At 44.2% G+C, this 19,393-nt stretch overlaps 1 protein-coding gene across 2 annotated transcripts; it reads left to right on the top strand.

Moving 5' to 3' along the window:
* The first annotated feature begins 5,086 nt into the window (after positions 1-5,086).
* On the top strand, positions 5,087-18,820 carry GPR65 (G protein-coupled receptor 65). Of its 2 annotated transcripts, none has more exons than XM_072116724.1 (2): positions 5,087-5,483; positions 16,581-18,820. In XM_072116724.1, exon 2 carries the CDS (start codon positions 16,736-16,738, stop codon positions 17,744-17,746), a length of 1,011 nt encoding a protein of 336 aa, XP_071972825.1. In that variant the 5' UTR covers positions 5,087-5,483; positions 16,581-16,735; the 3' UTR covers positions 17,747-18,820. The 2 variants fall into 2 exon arrangements, with proteins under 2 accessions (XP_071972825.1, XP_071972826.1); XM_072116725.1 differs by lacking the exon at positions 5,087-5,483 and adding an exon at positions 11,319-11,405.
* The last annotated feature ends 573 nt before the right edge of the window (positions 18,821-19,393 follow it).

Raw genomic sequence — 19,393 nt, 5'->3', positions numbered from 1 at the left:
TTAACACCGAAGTCAAGCCCCGATCCCTATAATTGTTGATCCTTCATCCAAAGACGTCACTAACCAGATCTTCTGAAGTCTGAAGCATGATGTCAATCACAGAAGAGGAGGTGTTCCGAGCTCCCCACCTTTACTTCAGTGTTAAACTCTCTGCCTCCTTGAAATTGCTGATGATAGGTTCCCTTTGATGCAGAGAGCGGACGTGGATTTTGAGTTGAAAAGTTTTTCTTAATTATGATAGAAGTTGGAGGGTGGGCACTGTAGGTTGCTTTTTTTATTTGCAGTCTAGGAATTACACAGTATAGTATGTGTGGTGGAGGTGCTGGAGAGGTGTGATGCCATTTACATGTTATATGGGTTAACAGTGCTCACTCTGCTTCGTTGTAATTTTGTTTATTCCTCCTAATTTGGGATTGGCCGTCACTCATGTTAGGCTCTGCCCCCTGCCTGTTTCTGGGTGTCATATAACCGAGGTAGTTCCCCATCAGGTATGCCTTTGTACAGTATACTTTTGCTTTGCCGTTTGGTTCCCCTTCAGGTCCACCCATTTCTTGATTAAAAAGGGATTAGCTCTGCTCCCTGCCTTATGTGATTTGGGGCACCTGAACCTCAGGTGGGAGCGGGCTATTTGAATAGTATATCTAAGGCCGGCGGCACACTAGCATTTTAAAGCCGGTTTGGACCGTTTTTATGCAGTCCGTTAAAAACCTCATGTGTTTTAAAAACACATCCGTTTTTTGACAGTTTTTTCAAATGGTCTCATTCAGTCCTAATGCCACTGGATACCAACTCCATATAGGAAATGGGCTAACGTTGAGGGTGCTGTCACACGGGACGTTTTGGCTTCGTTTGCAAACGCAGACCAAACTACACCCACCGGGCCACGGCCCGATCGCATCGGTGTTTCTATGGAAACGCCTGCGATCGGGAACGACCCGCCGGTGTTTTGCATTACTTTATATGGAGTTGGTATCCAGTGGCAATAGGACTGAATGAGACAACTGAACTGAATGAATAATGGCGGGATCCCAATACTTAACTTCATATAGTGTAGGGGACAACACTGACCCCTTACCCTGAACAACTTAATCCAAACAGGTTGTTCTGCAACTTACTTAGAAATATAAATAGCCAGGGGCGCTGTTTATAGTGTGCTGGATTCTGCTTATTGTAAACTGAGCCAGCGTGGCATAGATTTAGGGTGCGATCACATATGGCGTTTATTTTGCAATGCAAACGCACAGAGCTTGGGACGATTGCATATGCATTTCCATTGTAACTCATGTAATCAGTAGCCACCTCCTCCTGTTTTACAACTCCAAAGTTCAAAGTTATGGACAAATCTCTCCATGCTAGATAGCCCTCAGGCGTATAGCTGTTTGGCTAATGACTGCTCAAAGGTGGCTAGCAGTCCAAATACAGTAAAAGGTGTGGCCCCTTTAATAGGAGGTTGCTCTTCCCTCTCTCATCTGCATGTATGAGAGGGACATGTGTTGGGAGCGGGGCTAGTAACATGGGCGGTACAAGAGGTGAGCACATGCTTCAATACTCTGAACAGCAGAGACTCAGTTTTCCCTCCCTCCCTTTTTTAATATAGTTTTTTTCAAGTTTTTTGTCACAGTGTCCGGGTTTTCTGAGGTAACACTGCCCTACATGCCCTTACATAAGGCATAGTCCAGTATATTACCATACCTCCCAACTTTTGGACAAGAGAAAGAGTCACAAAAGCCCCTCCCCCTTTTCTAAACCACGCCCACTGTCCCACCCACAAGCATAGTATAATATCAATTTTGACAGTCCCCACATAGTACAGTGCCCCTTAATTTGGCCACCCCTATGGACCCGTACAATATCCCCTAAAGCAAATCTGCAACATATAAAAACCCCTCTTTAATTTTATCCTCCCTTTACATTTCGTTTTCCACTTTTATTTATCTCCCCAAACTTACACATAATCCTATCTGTACTCCTACCCCCACCCCTCCTGGTCCCTGTTCTCTATCCTCCTAATAATGTAGCCTCCTGTCCTCCAGCCTTCTCCTTCAGCATCCTCCACCTGTCCTCCAGTCCCACAGTCCCCTCCAGAATCCTCTTGTCCTCCGACCTCTCCCTCAAGCATCCTCCTGTCCTTCAGCCTCCTCCTCCTTTCCCCCAGCCTCCTCCTGTAGCCCCCTGTCCTCCAGCCTCCTCCTGTAGCCACCTGTCCTCCAGCCTCCTCCTGTAGCCACCTGTCCTCCAGCCTCCTCCTGTAGCCACCTGTCCCCCAGCCTCCTCCTCCTGTCCCCCAGCCTCCTCCTCCTGTCCTCCAGCCTTCATCTGTCCCCCAGCAGTGTCCACCTGTCCTCCTGTTCCCCAGCCTCCTCAAGCATCCTCCTGTCCCCCAGCCTCCTCCTGTAGCCTCTTGTCCTCCAGCCTTCTCCTTCAGCATCCTCCACCTGTCCTCCAGTCCCACAGTCCCCTCCAGAATCCTCCTGTCCTCCGACCTCCCCCTCAAGCATCCTCCTGTCCTCCAGCCTCCTCCTCCTGCAGCCCCCTGTCCCCAGCCTCCTCCTCCTGTCCCCCAGCCTCCACTTGTCCTCCTGTCCTCCAGCCTCCTCAAGCATCCTCCTGTCCTCCAGCCTCCACCTGTCCTTCAGCCTCCTCCTCCTGTCCTCCAGCATCCTCCTCCTGTCCCCCAGCCTCAAGCCTCCACCTGTCCTCCAGCCTCCACCTGTCCTTCAGCCTCCACCTCCTGTCCCCAGCCTCCTCCTGTCCCCCAGCCTCCTCCTCATGTCCCCAGCCTCCTCCTGTCGCCCAGCCTCCTCCTCCTGTCCCCCAGCCTCCTCCTCCTGCCCTCCAGCCTCCTTCTGTCCCCCAGCCTACTCAAGCATCCTCCTGTCCTCAGCCTCCACCTGTCCTCTAGCATCCTCCTCCTGTCCCCAGCCTCCTCCTGTCCCCAGCCTCCACCTGTCTCCAGCCTCCACCTGTTCTCCAGCCTCCTCCTGTTCCCAGCCTCCTCCTCCTGTCCTCCAGCATCCTCCTCCTGTCTCCAGCCTCCACCTGTCCTGCAGCAGCCTCCTCCTGTTCCCCAGCAGCCTCCTCCTGTCCCCCAGCAGCCTCCTCCTGTCCCCCTGCAGCCTCCTCCTGTCCCCCTGCAGCCTCCTCCTGTCACCCAGCAGCCTCCCCCTGTCCCGCAGCAGCCTCCTCCTGTCCCCCAGCAGCCTTCTCCTGTCCCCAGCCTCAACCTGTCCCGCAGCAGCCTCCTCCTGTTCCCCAGCAGCCTCCTCCTGTCCCCCAGCAGCCTCCTCCTGATCCCCAGCAGCCTCCTCCTGTCCCCCTGCAGCCTCCTCCTGTCCCCCTGCAGCCTCCTCCTGTCTCCCTGCAGCCTCCTCCTGCCCACCAGCAGCCTCCTCCTGCCCCCAGCAGCCTCCTCCTGTCCCCCAGAAGCCTCCTCCTGTCCCCCTGCAGCCTCCTCCTGTCCCCCAGCAGCCTCCTCCTGTCCCCAGCCTCCACCTGTCCCCCAGCAGCCTCCTCCTGTCCCCCAGCAGCCTCTTCCTGTCCCCCTGCAGCCTCCTCCTGTCCCCCTGCAGCCTCCTCCTGTCTTCCTGCAGCCTCCTCCTGCCCACCAGCAGCCTCCTCCTGCCCACCAGCAGCCTCCAGCCCCCCTGTCCTGCTCCTGTGCCCCAGCCCCCCTGTCCTCCTGTAGCTTCCAGCACCCCCTGTCCTCCTCCTGTGCCCCAGCTCCCACTGTAGCCTCCAGCACCTCCCCTGTCCTCTTCCTGTGCCCTAGCCCCCCTTTTCCTCCTCCAGTAGCCTCCAGCCCCCCTGTAGCCTCCAGCACCCCCCTGTCCTCTTCCTGTGCCCCAGACCCCCTTTCCTCCTCCAGTAGCCTCCAGCCCCCCCGTCCTCCTGTAGCCTCCAACCCCCCCCCCTCCCCCTCGTCCTCCTGTAGCTTTCAGCACCTCCTGTCCTCCTCCTGTGCTCTGCAGCTCTAAACTACGGGGGCTGGAGGAGGCGGGACAAAGCGGGGAAAGTGTCGACTGGAAAACGGGACTGTCGCGCTGAAAGCGGGACGGTTGGGAGGTATGTATTACATAGTCCAGTATATTATGTCTATAAAAGTGCACATCCTTCATTCATTAGTGTGTCAGGTTGGAAGCCGGTGCCCCCTGACCCTGCGGGCCCTATAGCAGGTGCTACCACTATATTTATGCCCCTGATAAATGTGGTGCCAGATTTTTTTAATGCAAGTTATGACAGGATTCTGTTGTAGCCAGATTAATAAATCTCCCCCATTGCATATTATTTGCGCTCATTTTTGTGTGCATATTCCTCAGTGTACGGCTCCATTCAAACAATGGGGGGATATAATAGTTCTGGCGCAAGCACGACTGTCGGAGATCAGTCGGATCTCTCCAGAAAGCACAGCCCGATGTTTTAAAGTGGTGCACGGCTGTAAGTAAATAATGGGTAGACGGTAATAATCAGTCGTGCGCCATAAAAATGCCGACATCAATGAGATGTGCACCAAAATCATACATGGACTGCGCCTTAATTTTGCTCTCTGACCATTTTTTTCCTGGTCTATTGTGCGGCAAAAATTGCGCCTAAAAATGCAGACAAAATACACATAAATGTGACGGATAATGTGGAAACGTTAGGGCACGCCCACTTGCGCCAAAAAAAGACGGAGGAGTCGGGATAGTCGGAAACATCTGTTCTTTCTGGCAAAAACTCATTATAAATGATCCGCAACAATTCTGCGCCCAAAAAATGAAAGATGACAGCATCTTTTAGGCGCAGATACAACAATACATGGCCCCCAATGTGTTTTTTGTATATGTGCTAGCACTGTTTCAGCAGTGTTTCATGCTGATACACTGTAACAAAGACTCAGCTGTGAGGGTCATGCAATTAGGACATTTTTTTGAAAATGGCGAAAATAAAATGTGCAAGAAAGTTGCAGAAGTTACAACCAATTTGAAAGGGGAGACTGAGCAGCTGATCTCAAACAATGAATTCCTGAAGAGGAAGTCAGTAATGTTAGTTTATTATTTCACATTTGCGTAAGAGGTTCCTTTTATTTTGGGCACAGCTGTCTTTCAGGATAATGGAAAAGCTCAATTGTACTCCAGCATCACCCAGCTTTTAGTTGTGGCTTACTCTACAGATCTATAAATCTCTATGCTATGTGATGTCATATCTCTTGGCCGCCCTCTTCTCCTCTGCAGTTCAGGGGCGGAGGAGTTGCCATGTAAATTCTTGTGATCTCAGATGTGCAGGGAAGTCAAGCAGAATGAGTGCAGCTCTTCCACCGGAGGATTGAGATGTAGAGGTTGTTGAAAATAAAGTTTGCAAGTCAGTCAACGCTAAAAGAAGCTGCCACAAGAGGGAACTTCTGTGAAGGCGATAATTTATTTCGTAATCTGAAAATATGAAGAAATTGATGGTTCTGCTTTCACACAGAAACCACTGATATGGGAGATGGGTGACTTCTGGCTCGAGTGAGTATTTTACTTTATACATGAATTTGATTTCTAGATACAGATAATGCTATGTATGATTTAATGTGAGGCTACGTTCACATTGTGTTCACATTTCATAAACTTTGTGTTTACATTGTGCAGACATTGCATCTACTTGCAACCTTAACATGATATAGATGCCATGATAACATAAACGCAGTTAAATTGTAAATGTAATAAGAAACGCAACGTGTGAACACAGCCTTAATGAGAGATAGGTATAGCTAAGCTGATAGTAGTGTGTGTAGTACATTTAATGTGGTAAGAAATCTGATGTGTTTACATGTAAACACTTTCAGCTAATGCACCAGGAAAGCTCTATGTGTCTAGACATCATCTATCTTTATATCTGTCTAATATCTACAGCATAAATCCCATATCTTCGAAAAATATATAATCATCTTTCTCATCGATCCATATATCTCACCTCTATCTGTATTTTTTTGATTAACAAACTGACACCACACCAGAAATGTCTGTGAACATAGCACATATACATGGAACGTGTCAGGAGTGTGGCTCCTAACACAAAGTCCAGCGTCACATCTGAGGTGGTGTTGATATATGTCAGAAAACCTAAAACATACCTGTTATATAAACCCTACAGCAAAACACAAAGGAATAGATTTATCAACATATATAAAAGTAAGACAGAGCAAAACTAAATAGTCTTAGGGTGATGGCACAAGTGGCGTTTTGTACGCATTTTTGGTCCATTTTTAAGCAGTCCTTTAAAAAACTGACCAGTTTTTTTAAAAACGCTTGCGTTTTTTGAAAACGCATCCGTTTTTGACAGGTTTTACCAATTATCTTAATTAAAATTGGTCAAAAACGGATACATTTTTTAACGCATTCATTTTTTAACGGACTGCTTAAAAACGGACCAAAAACAGGTTCAAAACGCCATGTGTGGCATCACCCTTAGGCTGAATTTATACGAACATATACCCGCTGGGCAGGCATACGTCCGGCGCAATGGAGAGGAGAAGGGGTGACCCCTCCCCTCTCCATAGAGATGCACGGCATACGGGCATGTCCTATCTTTTCCCCGTGTACAGAGCAGTACGGTGCCGCACGTGTTTAGCACTGTATCGCTTCATGCGGCATTTGCCGTAAGCTTGTAGCCCTACATACGCCCCCCATACGGTCGTATGAATGCGGCCTTAAACTGTGCCAGATTTATATAGTATCTGATGGTGAATGATGAATCTAGACTGTGTAGTCGAATTTGTTGGCCATTTCACACCCCAAAAATGTGCCAAGTCACACCCCCCTTGCTTACAAATTGTAAAGGCATCTAAAACCCTTTCTAAATGTGGCTTGAGGTTTTTTAGAATTTTTGGGCACACATCACAACAGATTATTGTCATAAAAAGATAATAGGGGTGATCATTGTTTTTTTTTGTCTATGTTTGAACTGCGTTTTTTGGCACAGTTGTAGTACAAAAGACTACAAAACTAAAGTTTTAAGACTTTCCATTGGGCCAAATGAGCATAGGACAGTGCAAAGTCTCTTTGGCATAGACCCTGCTTGTACCAAATCCATTATTTGCATAGACTTGTTTTCACAATAGGACTGAATTCATGATTTGGGGTTTTCCATTTAGGGACAGTTCTGGCGCAAATTGATGCCAGTGCCTACCGTGTCCTGTGACTTTTGGTGTTTTTTTTTTTAGACTCTTTATCACAAACAACCCCCTTAGCGTAAGATGCTGCCAGCAGGTTTATCAAGGTACTTGTAGATTTCCTTTAAACTACACATACTCACCTATTGTATGCTTTAACCCCTTAGGGACGTGGCCCTTTTTCGTTTTTGCATTTTAATTTTTCACTCCCCACCTTCAAAAATCTGTAACTTTTTTATTTCTCCATGTAAAGAGCTCTGTTTGGGCTTGTTTTCTGCGTAACAAATTGCACTTCATAGTGATGGTACTTATTATTTCATGCCGTGTACTGGGAAGCGGGAAAAAAATTCAGAATGCAGTGAAAATGATGAAAAAACGCATTTGCGACGTTTTCTTGTGGGCTTGGATTTTACAGCTTTCACTGAGCACCCCAAATCACATGTCTATTTTATTCTTTGGTTCGGTACGATCACGATGATACCAAATCTGTACAGGTTTTATAATGTTTTCATATATTTAAAAAAATGAAAACCTTCTGTACAAAAAAAAAATTCTTCATTTTGCCATGTTCTGGCACTGATAACTTTTTCAAACTTCAGTGCACGGAGCTGTGGGTGGTGTCAATTTTTGTGAATTTTGATGACATTTTTAATGCTATCATTTTGAGGACTGTATGGGCTTTTGAACACTTTTTATAGAATTTTTTATATTTTTCAAAATGGCAAAAAAGTGACATTTTCGACTTTGGGCGCCAATTTCTGTTACGGGGTTAAACGCCGGAAAAATTCGCTAGTATATTTTGATCGGACATTTTGGGACACGATAATACCTAAAGTGTTTATGATTTTTACTTTTAATTTATATTTATATCAGTTCTAGGGAAAGGGGGGTGATTTAAACTTTTACTTTTTTTTCATATTTTTTTACATTTTTTTTACCATTATTTAAGATCCTCCAGGGTAATTTAACCCTGCAGGGTCCGATTGCTAATACTATATACTGCAATACCACTGTATTGCAGTATATAGCAATTTTACAATGATTTTTAATAGCCTGCCCTCTGGCTATTATAAATCATTGCACATGGCAAGCCTACGAGTCTCAAAGAGACTCTAGGCTGCCATAGCAACCGATCGCCGCCCTCCGATGACATTCCAGGGGGCGGCGATCGTCCATCTAAGATGGCGGCGCCCATATAACGGTATGTTATGTGCCGCAGTTGCGTTCGACGGCGGCACTTAACAGGTTAACTGCCGCGATCGGTGCCAGCACCGACCGCGGCAGTGACAGGCGGGTGTTGGCTGTGTTATACAGCCGTTACCCGCTGTGTATAGAGAGAGCTCAGCTCGTGAGCTCTCTCCATACACCCCTTGCCGCGCGAGGACGATATAGTTCGTCCTCGGTCGGCAAGGTGTTAAGCCACATGCCAGGATCGCCTGAAAAGAAAAAGCAGGCCGAGCGTGGGGACATGATGGCTGACGTTTTGGGCTCACTACCTCCCTCTCCCATGCTGGAGAGGGAGGTGACGTCAAGCAGGAGGTGAGAATATTAAGCAGCGTGGAGCACCGGACATTGTGTACAGACGCTCCAGCGTGTTTTTTATAAGTATTTTTTTCAGGCGATCCAATGTGTCAAGATTAACCCCTTAATGACCAGATACTTTTTTTTTTTTTTGCATTTCCATTTTTAAATCCCTTCCTTCAAAAATCTATAACTTTTTTATTGTTAAGCTTGTTTTCTGCATAACAAATTCCACTTCATAGTGGCAGCATTGAATATTCCAGGCTATGTACTGGGAAGTGAAAAAAAATTCAAAATGCAGTGAAATTGGTGAAAAAACATTTTCTTGCGGGCTTGGATTTTACGGCTTTTACTGTGCGCCACAAATGACATGTCTACTTTATTATTTGGGTCGGTGCAATCACGGGGATACCAAATTGTATATGTTTTATAATGTTTTCATTCATGTACAAAAATTAAAACCTCCTGCACAAAAAAAAAAGTACTTACCCGGTCCGGAGGAGATCCCAAAAGTGCTTTGTTCGACTTTGACTTTAGGCACTATTTTCCGTCACGGGTTAAACACAGTAAAGAAAACGTTATTATATTTTGATTGGGCATTTTTGGACACGGCGATACCTAACTTGTTTATGATTTTTACTGTTTATTTATATCACTTCTAGGGAGAGTGATTTGAATTTTTAGTTTTTTTTTATATAATTTTTTTTTTTTACTTTTTTACTATTTTTCAGACCCCTTGATTGATCCTACCATTAGGTTAATTGATCCTACTAATACAGTATGGCAGTATATGGGGATTATCCTCTTCATTCATTACAATGTGCGAATTGTACATTGTAATGAATAGGTTAAAACCAGACAGCCTGTGCCATGCGCCGCCATCTTTTTGAAGCCACTCGTAGCTTTGCGGCGGGGATAGAGGGTGTTACCAGTAAGTGTTTGCTGCAAGTGTATTTTTTTTCAACGCTTTCCAGTACATTGCATGGAATATTAAATGGGCCAAACAAAAAGTGCAATTTGTCCAGCAATCCTGAAATGACTGAAGATCCTACTATGACAGCCATGAAACCCTTGGTTATGACCTCTGATGACATCACGGGGGGTACTGGCTGGATCCAAGATGGATCATGTTTGATGGCGGTACCATTCAAGGGTGTTAGAGGCGTTATTAGCTGCATAATGCAACTACCAACCTGCTAAGTGTGGAGCAGCCTCAGCTTTAACAATTATAAGTGCATTGGAAAACATTTTTCATGCATGGTGTCAAAACATAGGTACTGTATTTTTGGACTATAAGACCCTCCTTACTATAAGACGCACACCAGATTTAGTCTTCCAAAAAAGGAAAATTCTATTTTTACATATTATTTATACAGTACAGACCAAAAGTTTGGACACTCATTCAAAGAGTTTTCTGTATTTTCATGACTATAACAATTGTAGATTCACACTGAAGGCATCAAAACTATGAATTAACACATGTGGAATTATATACTTAAAGGAAACCTACCACCACGGATCTACCTATTAAGGTAAATAGGGTGGTAGGTGCCTCTATTGTACGTGAGGATAGCCCTTTTAAGGGCTAATCTCACGTCCCCTGTATCTTTTTAAAACTTTAATTGTGGTTATATGCTAATTTTCTAAAGAGGGGTGTGAAGTAGCCGGAGCTGAGGCTACACTGCGTGGCTACTCCACACCCCAGCAGCCTCATTGATCCTCCTACCAAGACATCTTCAGCGCACAGCTACAAGGAGCTGCGCGCACTTGTCCGCGAAGCCGGAGTTGTGTGCATGTAGTGCGGAGAAGTGCGGAGGATCTCCTCTCTAAAAGATTGTGTGAGTTAAATGGGGTGTCCTCACGTCCTTTTGATCCATCCCCCAGATCTACCTTTATTGGTAGATTCGTGCTGGTAGGTTCACTTTAAAACACTCTTTGCGCCCAAAGTATACCCCACACTGAAAAATGTCACCTAAAACCTTCATCTTAACAAAAATAACAGATGTTCAGTTCTACAACTATAAGTCTGATCTGAGTTCTCTTTTTGAACTTCTTTTTAAATTCTGCACTTGGATATTTCATAGATCAGTAAGAGGCAGGATGCATTTACTGGCTACAGCTTTCTACAGAAACTTTCTTTTTCATGAAATTTAAGCAAATATATAGAATGGGTACCTGCTGGATAAAGTAAAACAAACTAGGCTATGCACTGAATGAATCCATAATCCACAGAAGTGCCGTAATAGAATCCAACATAGAGTATTATCACTGCAAACAGAGATAATACAGAATGTAAAGAATGAACAGTAAATAATATCCTACTCTTCCAAATGTATTCACTGCCATGCATGCAGTCGGCCAAAGGCAAAATCATGTCACTTTTGGCTCTGTCAGGCCACGAAAGTCTAGAGGGGAGACAGTGCAAGGCTCCCTGAAGACATTTCCTTATTGGCAGATCACTCCTAAACAGTATGGTGCAGAAGGGGAAGCTGAACAGCTTCATGAAATCTTGTTATTGGGATCCCAGGTGAATACCTTCTATGTCTCCTAACTTGCACCAGTCTCCCTGACTGACATCCTGCGGTTGCTCTGCAGCAGACTGTTATTTTGGCTCAGTGCTGCCCTGTATCACTGCTGGTTTAATATAGATTCTTCTCCCTCTCATGAGAAATTGCAGGCGGACAGCATGAAGTGATAAGACAGGCTGCAGCGCCCAGCTGTGCACAGCATAGGTCCTTGCCATGTTGGATACTAGGTAAGGAAATGATGTGCTATGTTCTGATGAAAAACAAGTTACCCAGTGAAATTCAATAGAGGTGGTGTCCTCTATCCCTGTCTAAAATGTAGTTATTCATTGCATTATTAGTTTCTGAAATATATGAACTTAAAGAGAATGGGGCCTACTGGAATTAATATAGTAGCCTAAAACAAATGAGCTGTGAGATCCATTATCACATGGCAGATAATGGTACCAAGTTCTAATAATAGTCATAAAGTGTTTCTTAGCATTTTTTCCCAAGTCTTACAGTATATAAGTGACATTTCTTCCCTAAAGTGATCAGAAAAACTGGGTAAAATATTGATGAATATTTTACCCTAATTTTGTAGTTTCCATTGGGTTCTCAAAATCCTCTGGAGGAATGTACACTAGGGAGAATTTATTAAGCCTAGCACATGTCATGATGGATTTACTAAGAGGTTCTAGCTACTTAGAAATTTCAGCACAACATACATGCATTAGAATAAAGTCTATCCAAGGTTCTGCCAGACATAGATTTCATCTGTAACCTATGGCTTGCTATTGTAAATTCGTCAGCCCAGGGTATCTCTACTCTGATCGCCCTGAGCCCTGTCCCTCTACATTCACTTTTTTAAAAAAAAAAAGTGCTGTGAGGAAGAAGGAAAAGTCTCTTAGCGGTGGGTAGTTTTCTACAGACTCTACACTCCACACCAGCATAGTGCCATGTCCTAGCCGCATCAGATTATGGCCACTATGTGGTCTATGGAATCCGGTCACAGAGTGAACACCATGTCTCACCACACTATGACTTGGTCGGGTGTCGGCTCCGGAAGAGAGAGATCATTTGTTTCCTATGAAAAGAGGAGGGGTGAGGAGCGCACAACCCTCTTCTGCATCCAACCTTGTACTATGACAGAGTTGTGGCCTAATTGAGTAAAAAAAAAAAAAATCAATCCTGAAATCCCAATTTCAATGGGTTGACCGTGTAGCCATTTACCCCGTGATAAAACATGAGAGAATTTTAGAGATGAATCAAGTAAATTAATGATGGTAAGACCCAGAGTTTCCCAAATGGAAAAATCCCATCTACCTTTTGTAGGACAATTTCATCCCCTAATGTACAAAATTGATAAAGTCATTGGAAAACACTACCATTTGATGAAAGAGTCATAACCACAGACACCGGAATTTTAGGAACCCCTGTTATGCAATAAAAAAAATTACCTACCCTACAAAATAGATTGGTAAGAGCAGATTTTGGCAGTGACAGAAATGTAATGCGACAAACCCTATTGGCCACAAGAAAAAATGTCACCTTTCCGTGTTTGGGTTTCCAACAGTACAGCAATATGAATAAAGCTGAATCCCTTTTCCATCCACACTTGGGACAAGCTTATAAAATCATAAAATGCCTCTGCGGCCCCCTGTACGTGGGCGAAACACGGAAAACCTTCCTTACAAATAAGACTTAACGAGTCTGTTCAGTAGTTGTATGATCGAAGTCAGGAAGCTTGTGACGGATCACATGACATAACCACATGAGTATGACGTGGATGATGGATGACGTGTAGTCCAGCCCAGTTTCAGGCTGGGTTTCCTTAGGCCCACCAGAGAAAATCAATTTGGGGGCCCACTCTTCATTATTCCCCAGGAAATAGAATCTAGCAGCCTTCAAATTGTGGTGTTTTATGATGGACCTCTGGGGTTCAGTATTGGGTTGAGGATCCTCTGGTACTCTGGTGGGCCCGTTCCGACACTGGTCTGTACTACTGGAAAAGACATACACGTATTGGACACAGGATACTTTAAAAACCAGTGCATACTAGACAGACACTAGATGATAAGACGCTAGATGAGGCTCAGGAGAGCCGAAAAACGTGTTTTCTGCATGTTTTTTTGTGAATGCATTATAAATAAAAGAAGAGATTTCATTCACCTACCTCGATGTGTTGGGATTCCTTCTTTTCACATTACTAATTCAGTAAATGGTCATGCACGTGAGGCCTAAAAACTATCGTGGAAGCACACAGCTCTGTGTCTCAGCTATCTGACGGGATTTCCAGGAGTAGCAGAAACGCTGAGGCAGTGAGAAGTTCTCTGGGGTCCTGAAATAGCCAGAGCTCAGAGGCACTGGTGAAGCCTCCCGGAGCACTTGCAATTTATTTACATAAAAATAAAGTTCTTTTTATAAGTAAAGGAGCACTGATCCTCATAACATATATTTTTATTTATGCTTCTGGGATTTACCAAACAGCCGTAATAGTTAGTCTACCACAAAGGAAGTGGTAGATCAAGTAAAATTATAGATGTTTAAAAAGTATGCAGTAGGTACTTAGGGCTATTAAAATGTATAAAAGGTGGAGGATTTTTTTGTTTGAGGAAGAAAAAGTAAGTTATGGAAAATAGAAGGCCAGGAGTGACCATCCTAAATAATATCTAAATAACGGGTAGATACAGGTGGGTACAGTGATAAAAAATAGAAGCTAGGTCAGGTGGGATCAGAAAGGCAAAGGCATGAATTTGGGCAGAGAGTTATGTAGTTTATGTCTTATAGATAAACTAGTTGAATACAGTGGTATAGTATATGAACTAGACTATACTTCAACTGATCCACCTAACCTGTGATATTATGGGCTTACAACAGCTCAGGCTGTTGTGCAGTAGCAGAGCTGTCAGCAGATCATGGGGATTCCGAAATGTCTTGTAAATTAATAGTTCATGTTAACTTATTATATTGTGGGGCAGATTTACTTACCCGGTCCGTTCGCGATCCAGCGGCGCGTTGTCTGCGCTGGATTCGGGTCCGGCCGGGATTCATCAAGGTAGTTCCTCTGCCGTCCACCAGGTGGAGCTGCTGCGCTGAGAAGCTTCTGAACGCGCTGGAGTTCACTGGGCTGGACCAAGTGATTTCCGATTTCCGTCGCGTGCATGCCGGCGCCGATGCGCCACAATCCGATCGGGTGCGCCAAAATCCCGGGGCAATACAGGGGAAATCGGCGCAAATCGGAAATATTCGGGTAACACATCGGGAAAACGCGAATCGGGCCCTTAGTAAATGACCCCCATTGTCGTATATTTTATCAGAGGGAAATCCCTCCACCACTGCCACCAAATCTCCTGTGCTAAGTCATCTCCTTTCTGTTAAACTGAAAGTTTCAGTGAGACGTGTCAGGATTCGGGATGAGTGGATTCACTGGACCACCACGGGAGGTGATACTAGCCGACACCTGGGACCGGATTGTAAGTGGCACCTGGTCTTCACCAGTGCCCGCCGGTGCGGCAGGGTACCACCAGGTCGTTCCACAGGTGTGACTAGCCCGCGGTGGCAGCCAAGGTTGAGATAGTCTTGTGGTCAGGCACAAGGTCAGGGCAGGTGGCAGAGATGCAAGGTCAAGTCCAATCCGAGGTCAGCAATGGGAGGTCCAGGTAGATGGGAATGGGAACACAGGCACATGGGACACAGGAACGCAGGAACACACAGGAACACAGTAACACGAGAACACAGGAACACACAGGAATACGGGAACACAGGAGCTGGAACACACAGAACCGCAGGAATATCGCTGGGGATCTTTCTCTAAGGTGTAGGCACAATGATCCAGCAGGGTGTGTTGGGAGAGGCAGGTTTAAATAGCCTTCCAGGAAAATGGGCAGTGCCAAATAATGGTGCGCTGGCCCTTTAAATGTTATGAAGCCCTAAGACACAGGGAAACGTGGGCACGGAGCGAGGACGGAAATCAGGGGTGGGGACAGGTGCGTTGCGTTGGAGCTGCGCCCACGGATGAGCTCGCGACCCGCGATATGGGTCGTAGGAACACTCGTGACAATGAGCAACTGTGTATGGGGATACATGGAGGCAAAGACATAGGGGAGATTTATCAGAAGTGTCTGAGAGCAGAACTGTTCTGGTTAATCATGAAAACCAATAAGAGCTCAGCTTTAATTTTCCTAACAGCTGTTTATAACATTACAGCTGATCTCTGATTGGTTTCCATGGGCAACTGAAACAGTTTTACCTCAGACATTTCTGAAAAATATCCCACCTATTAAAGAGATAACTGGAAAGTGATAACAATAAGATACCTTTCTAACCAGAGCTTTACTGTAATTGGGGCTTACTTCCATACAGACTTGTTAAAAATACATCTGTTAAAGGAAACCTACCATTTAGAATGGTAGGGGTAAGCTGTAAGTACCGGGCACCAGCTCAGGGTGAACTGGTGCCGGTACTTACTTTCGTTAGTGTTATAAACCGCGGTATCGCGGTTTTAACACTTTTTAAACTTTAGAGCAGAAGGGGCTTCGGCGCTGCGCGCAACCGTGCGCGCGCAACATCTCCACTATTTCCTATGTAGGCGCGCGCACGATCGTGCGCACGCAGCGCCGAAACCTCTGCTGCTCTAAAGTTTAAAAAGTGTTAAAACCGCGTTACCGCGGTTTATAACACTAACGAAAGTAAGTACCGGCACCAGCTCACCCTGAGCTGGTGCTCGGTACTTACAGCCTACCCCTACCATTCTAAATGGTAGGTTTCCTTTAAGTGTTGGTAATAGGTAGCAACCACTAGCAGGATCACTCCTTAAAGGCACACTATCACAAGATTTAACCCCATTACACTACGTGCACCCTCAGGTTGGATATGAAATGTCCTTTTTAGTATTCCCTATTTAAATGTGAAATCTCACCTGTTTACATATAAAAAATTATCTGAAATGCCATCTGCAAATAATGTGGGATGAGTCACTTGTAGAGGCTGGAGAGGCAACGTTACTTTATATGCCTGTATCTTAATTTCTGTAGTACCTTGGTGACAAATGAAAAAAAAAGAATCTCATCTGGAAAGATGTGTCAGCACTATTCATTTTCATAGTTTCATAGTTTATACGGTTGAAAAAAGACACTTATCCATCAAGTTCAACCAAGGAAGGGAAGGGATTGGATGAGGAAGGGATTTAGGGGAAACCATTCTATATAACATAACCATCAATGTTATTTAGGTTTAAAAAGGCATCTAGACCCTTCTTGAAGCCCTCTAGTTTTGACTAATTAAAACCATCACTTTCTCTAATGTGTTTCTGATTTTAGATACTGATATACACTAGGCATAGCATACATATGACTGAACTTGTGTTTATGTTAAAATTATAATTTTTTTTCTCTAAATGTGAAATTGCTTGTGTTTTATCCTAGAAATCCCTGAGAGAACATAAAGAGAGCTGATCTGGACATTGGGCAGTGATGGAGATTTATAGGTGGCAGAAAAAATGTCATCGATAAACCAGCAACTGCAGACATCTGACTATGAGCAGCAACATCATAGAATTAAGGACTAGTATTTTATTATAATGAATCATAATCATTCAGTTCACAACGCCAGTGAGATCTGCATCCCGGACCACAACCTAGATCAATACCTATTCCCTATCACTTACATCTTTGTGTTTGTGCTGAGTGTCCCAGCCAACTGCATCTCACTATATGTATCTTACCAGCAGGTTATGAAGAAGAATGAGTTAGGCATCTACCTGTTTAATCTGTCTTGCTCCGACCTCTTCTATGCCTTCACTTTCCCTCTATGGATTGACTTCAGTCTGCATCATGATAACTGGAGGTTTCCAGTGTGGCTGTGCTCCTGGGTTGCATACAGCCAGCACACAAACCTGTACTGCAGTGCTGCCTTTCTGACATGCATATCTCTGGATAGATATCTGGCTGTGGTCTATCCTCTAAAATTTCAGCATCTTAGGACTAGGAGAATGGCGATTTGTATAAGTCTTGGCGTGTGGATGGTGCAAAGTGCATCTAATGTCATCATCCTACTAAATGAGGAAGCTGTTAATAACTCAAAAGACCTATTCTGCTATGATATTTTCCCAATGGAGAAATGGAAAGCACAGTTCAGCTTCTTTAATATCAGCATCGGCCATTTTCTTCCACTGTTGATCATCATCTTGTGCTACTACAGAATCTACATGGCAGTAAAGCAAAACCAAGCCACAGAGAGTAAGGAGAAACAGAAGATCAAGCAGCTACTGCTCATCATTGTGGTCATGTTCATCCTTAGCTTCACTCCCTACCACGTTGTGCTCTTAATGCGTAGTATATGGGAGAGTGAAAATTGTACATTTGCAGAGAATATATTTGTCCCCTACAAACTGACTGTTGCGTTATCAAGTATCAACTGCCTGGCCGATCCCTTACTGTACTGTTTCATGAGTGAGATCGGGCGGGCTGACGCAAGGAACATAGTACAGTGCTGCCAAGCCTCAACACACTCTGTGCCAAGCTCGGAGCTGCAAATGTTCACTCCATCCGAGCGGTTACATAGAGACAAAGAGTTTATTGTTGTAACATAAATGTAGAATTATTACTATATATTTGTTAACACCCAAACAAATTAGACCCGTATTGCACTGGAGTTTTAGAAATACTGTTTCTTTTTGTGTTTTAGAATAGTGAGCAATGTCTAGGGTGAAACACGTCAGCAAGTCCTATTAAAGCAGTACTACATTATTTTGTTATGGCTTTGTATACATCTCTTCAATTTTGTTAGAAGACAATGTAGAAGATAATGTTAGAACTAAGATCTTAGCTTCCTTCTATGAAAACTTAAAATACAATTTATTATTTAAAAATATACAGATGGAAGGGTATTTATACTGTCCATCCAGGAGGCTGACACTGTCCATGTGATGCTGTGCTGATGCATGATTAATTGTGCTGGTGCAGATTTATGATTGGGGACTGAGGAAAGGCTGACCAGAAGGCACATGAATACAGTATTCATGAGAGAAACAAATGTGAAAGTAACAATGAGGTGAGCGGTGCAAGGATGGGGGAAAATGTGTTTGCTCTTGGAGTCCTTCTACATATCCTTAAAATGAACAGAATGCACTATATGAGCTCAATAACAAACAGAGCTGCATTGAGTTAAAGGATATGTATTGCTAATTTGATTTGGAGACGTGATTCCTTTAAGCCCAATAGCCAAAATAAAAGTTGTTGGATATAGTATTTTTTTGTATTATATGTAGACAGACATTGAGACATTTTTATATGCTAATCAAAAGTGTATGGAATTAAGGGATTTGTTCCTAACATTCTAGGATGTTTTTGCATGCTGGACCCATTGCTGCACGATTGACTGTTAGATTGCAAGTTATTGGTCTTGTCCTATTAATCCCACTATAAAAGTCACCTGCAATAAGTGACACGTGGAGTATTTGATTGTATTCATATGGAATACAGTAAACTAGGTGCAGTGTATACATCCAGGAAGTGGTTATTATATCTGCTGAGCTTATCTGTGATATTCTTACTGCAAAGCCTGGTTATGGTTTCCACTCCCTGCACTTGCTCTACTTCTACACCGCTGGCCTCTTTACACCACTCATGCTATGTGTTCACTTCCTGCAAAATGACATTGCTCTGAGCCATCATCGAGTCCACCAACAAACATCAATGTTTCCTTACTTCTTTGTGAACCTCCATTTTCATGGATTGAAAAAATATTTCTTTTTTGTGAAAAATGAATGCTGCATCCATTATTGTTCTCTGTTCTGATCCATCTGCATATCAGTACAACGGACAATACATCAAGAATATGAACACAGCCTCACTTTGCTGTGAAGTAAAGCCTTGTAGGCTGATGTGAGCCAGAATTCTGGAGATCACATATATCAGGTGAGTCCTGACCATGCTGGCAGATACTACAGACAACCCCAGCACCTACTATTCACTACTTAGATGACACTATTAATTCCAACTGCGTCTCTTTCAAGTATCACAGCCCAGAAACTCAGGTTTGCAGCAATTAATTTCTCAAAGCCTACAGTCTATCAAAGACTCCGCCATGATCATGATGCCACCCCCTCCCCTAACCGTGACATTATCGCTGATAGGTAGCCATCACTTCTGGAAGCCTAGCAGAGCAAAACATTGCCTACGTCTGACTGCTAGAATTTGAGCCTTTTTTGGGGGGGACAATTCTACAATATTTGGAA

The sequence above is a fragment of the Engystomops pustulosus genome, chromosome 7, assembly GCF_040894005.1.
Source record: "Engystomops pustulosus chromosome 7, aEngPut4.maternal, whole genome shotgun sequence".
Taxonomy (NCBI): Eukaryota; Metazoa; Chordata; class Amphibia; order Anura; family Leptodactylidae; genus Engystomops; species Engystomops pustulosus.
Note: the sequence above shows the minus strand (reverse complement) of the source record. Positions and strands in the feature narration are given on the sequence as shown.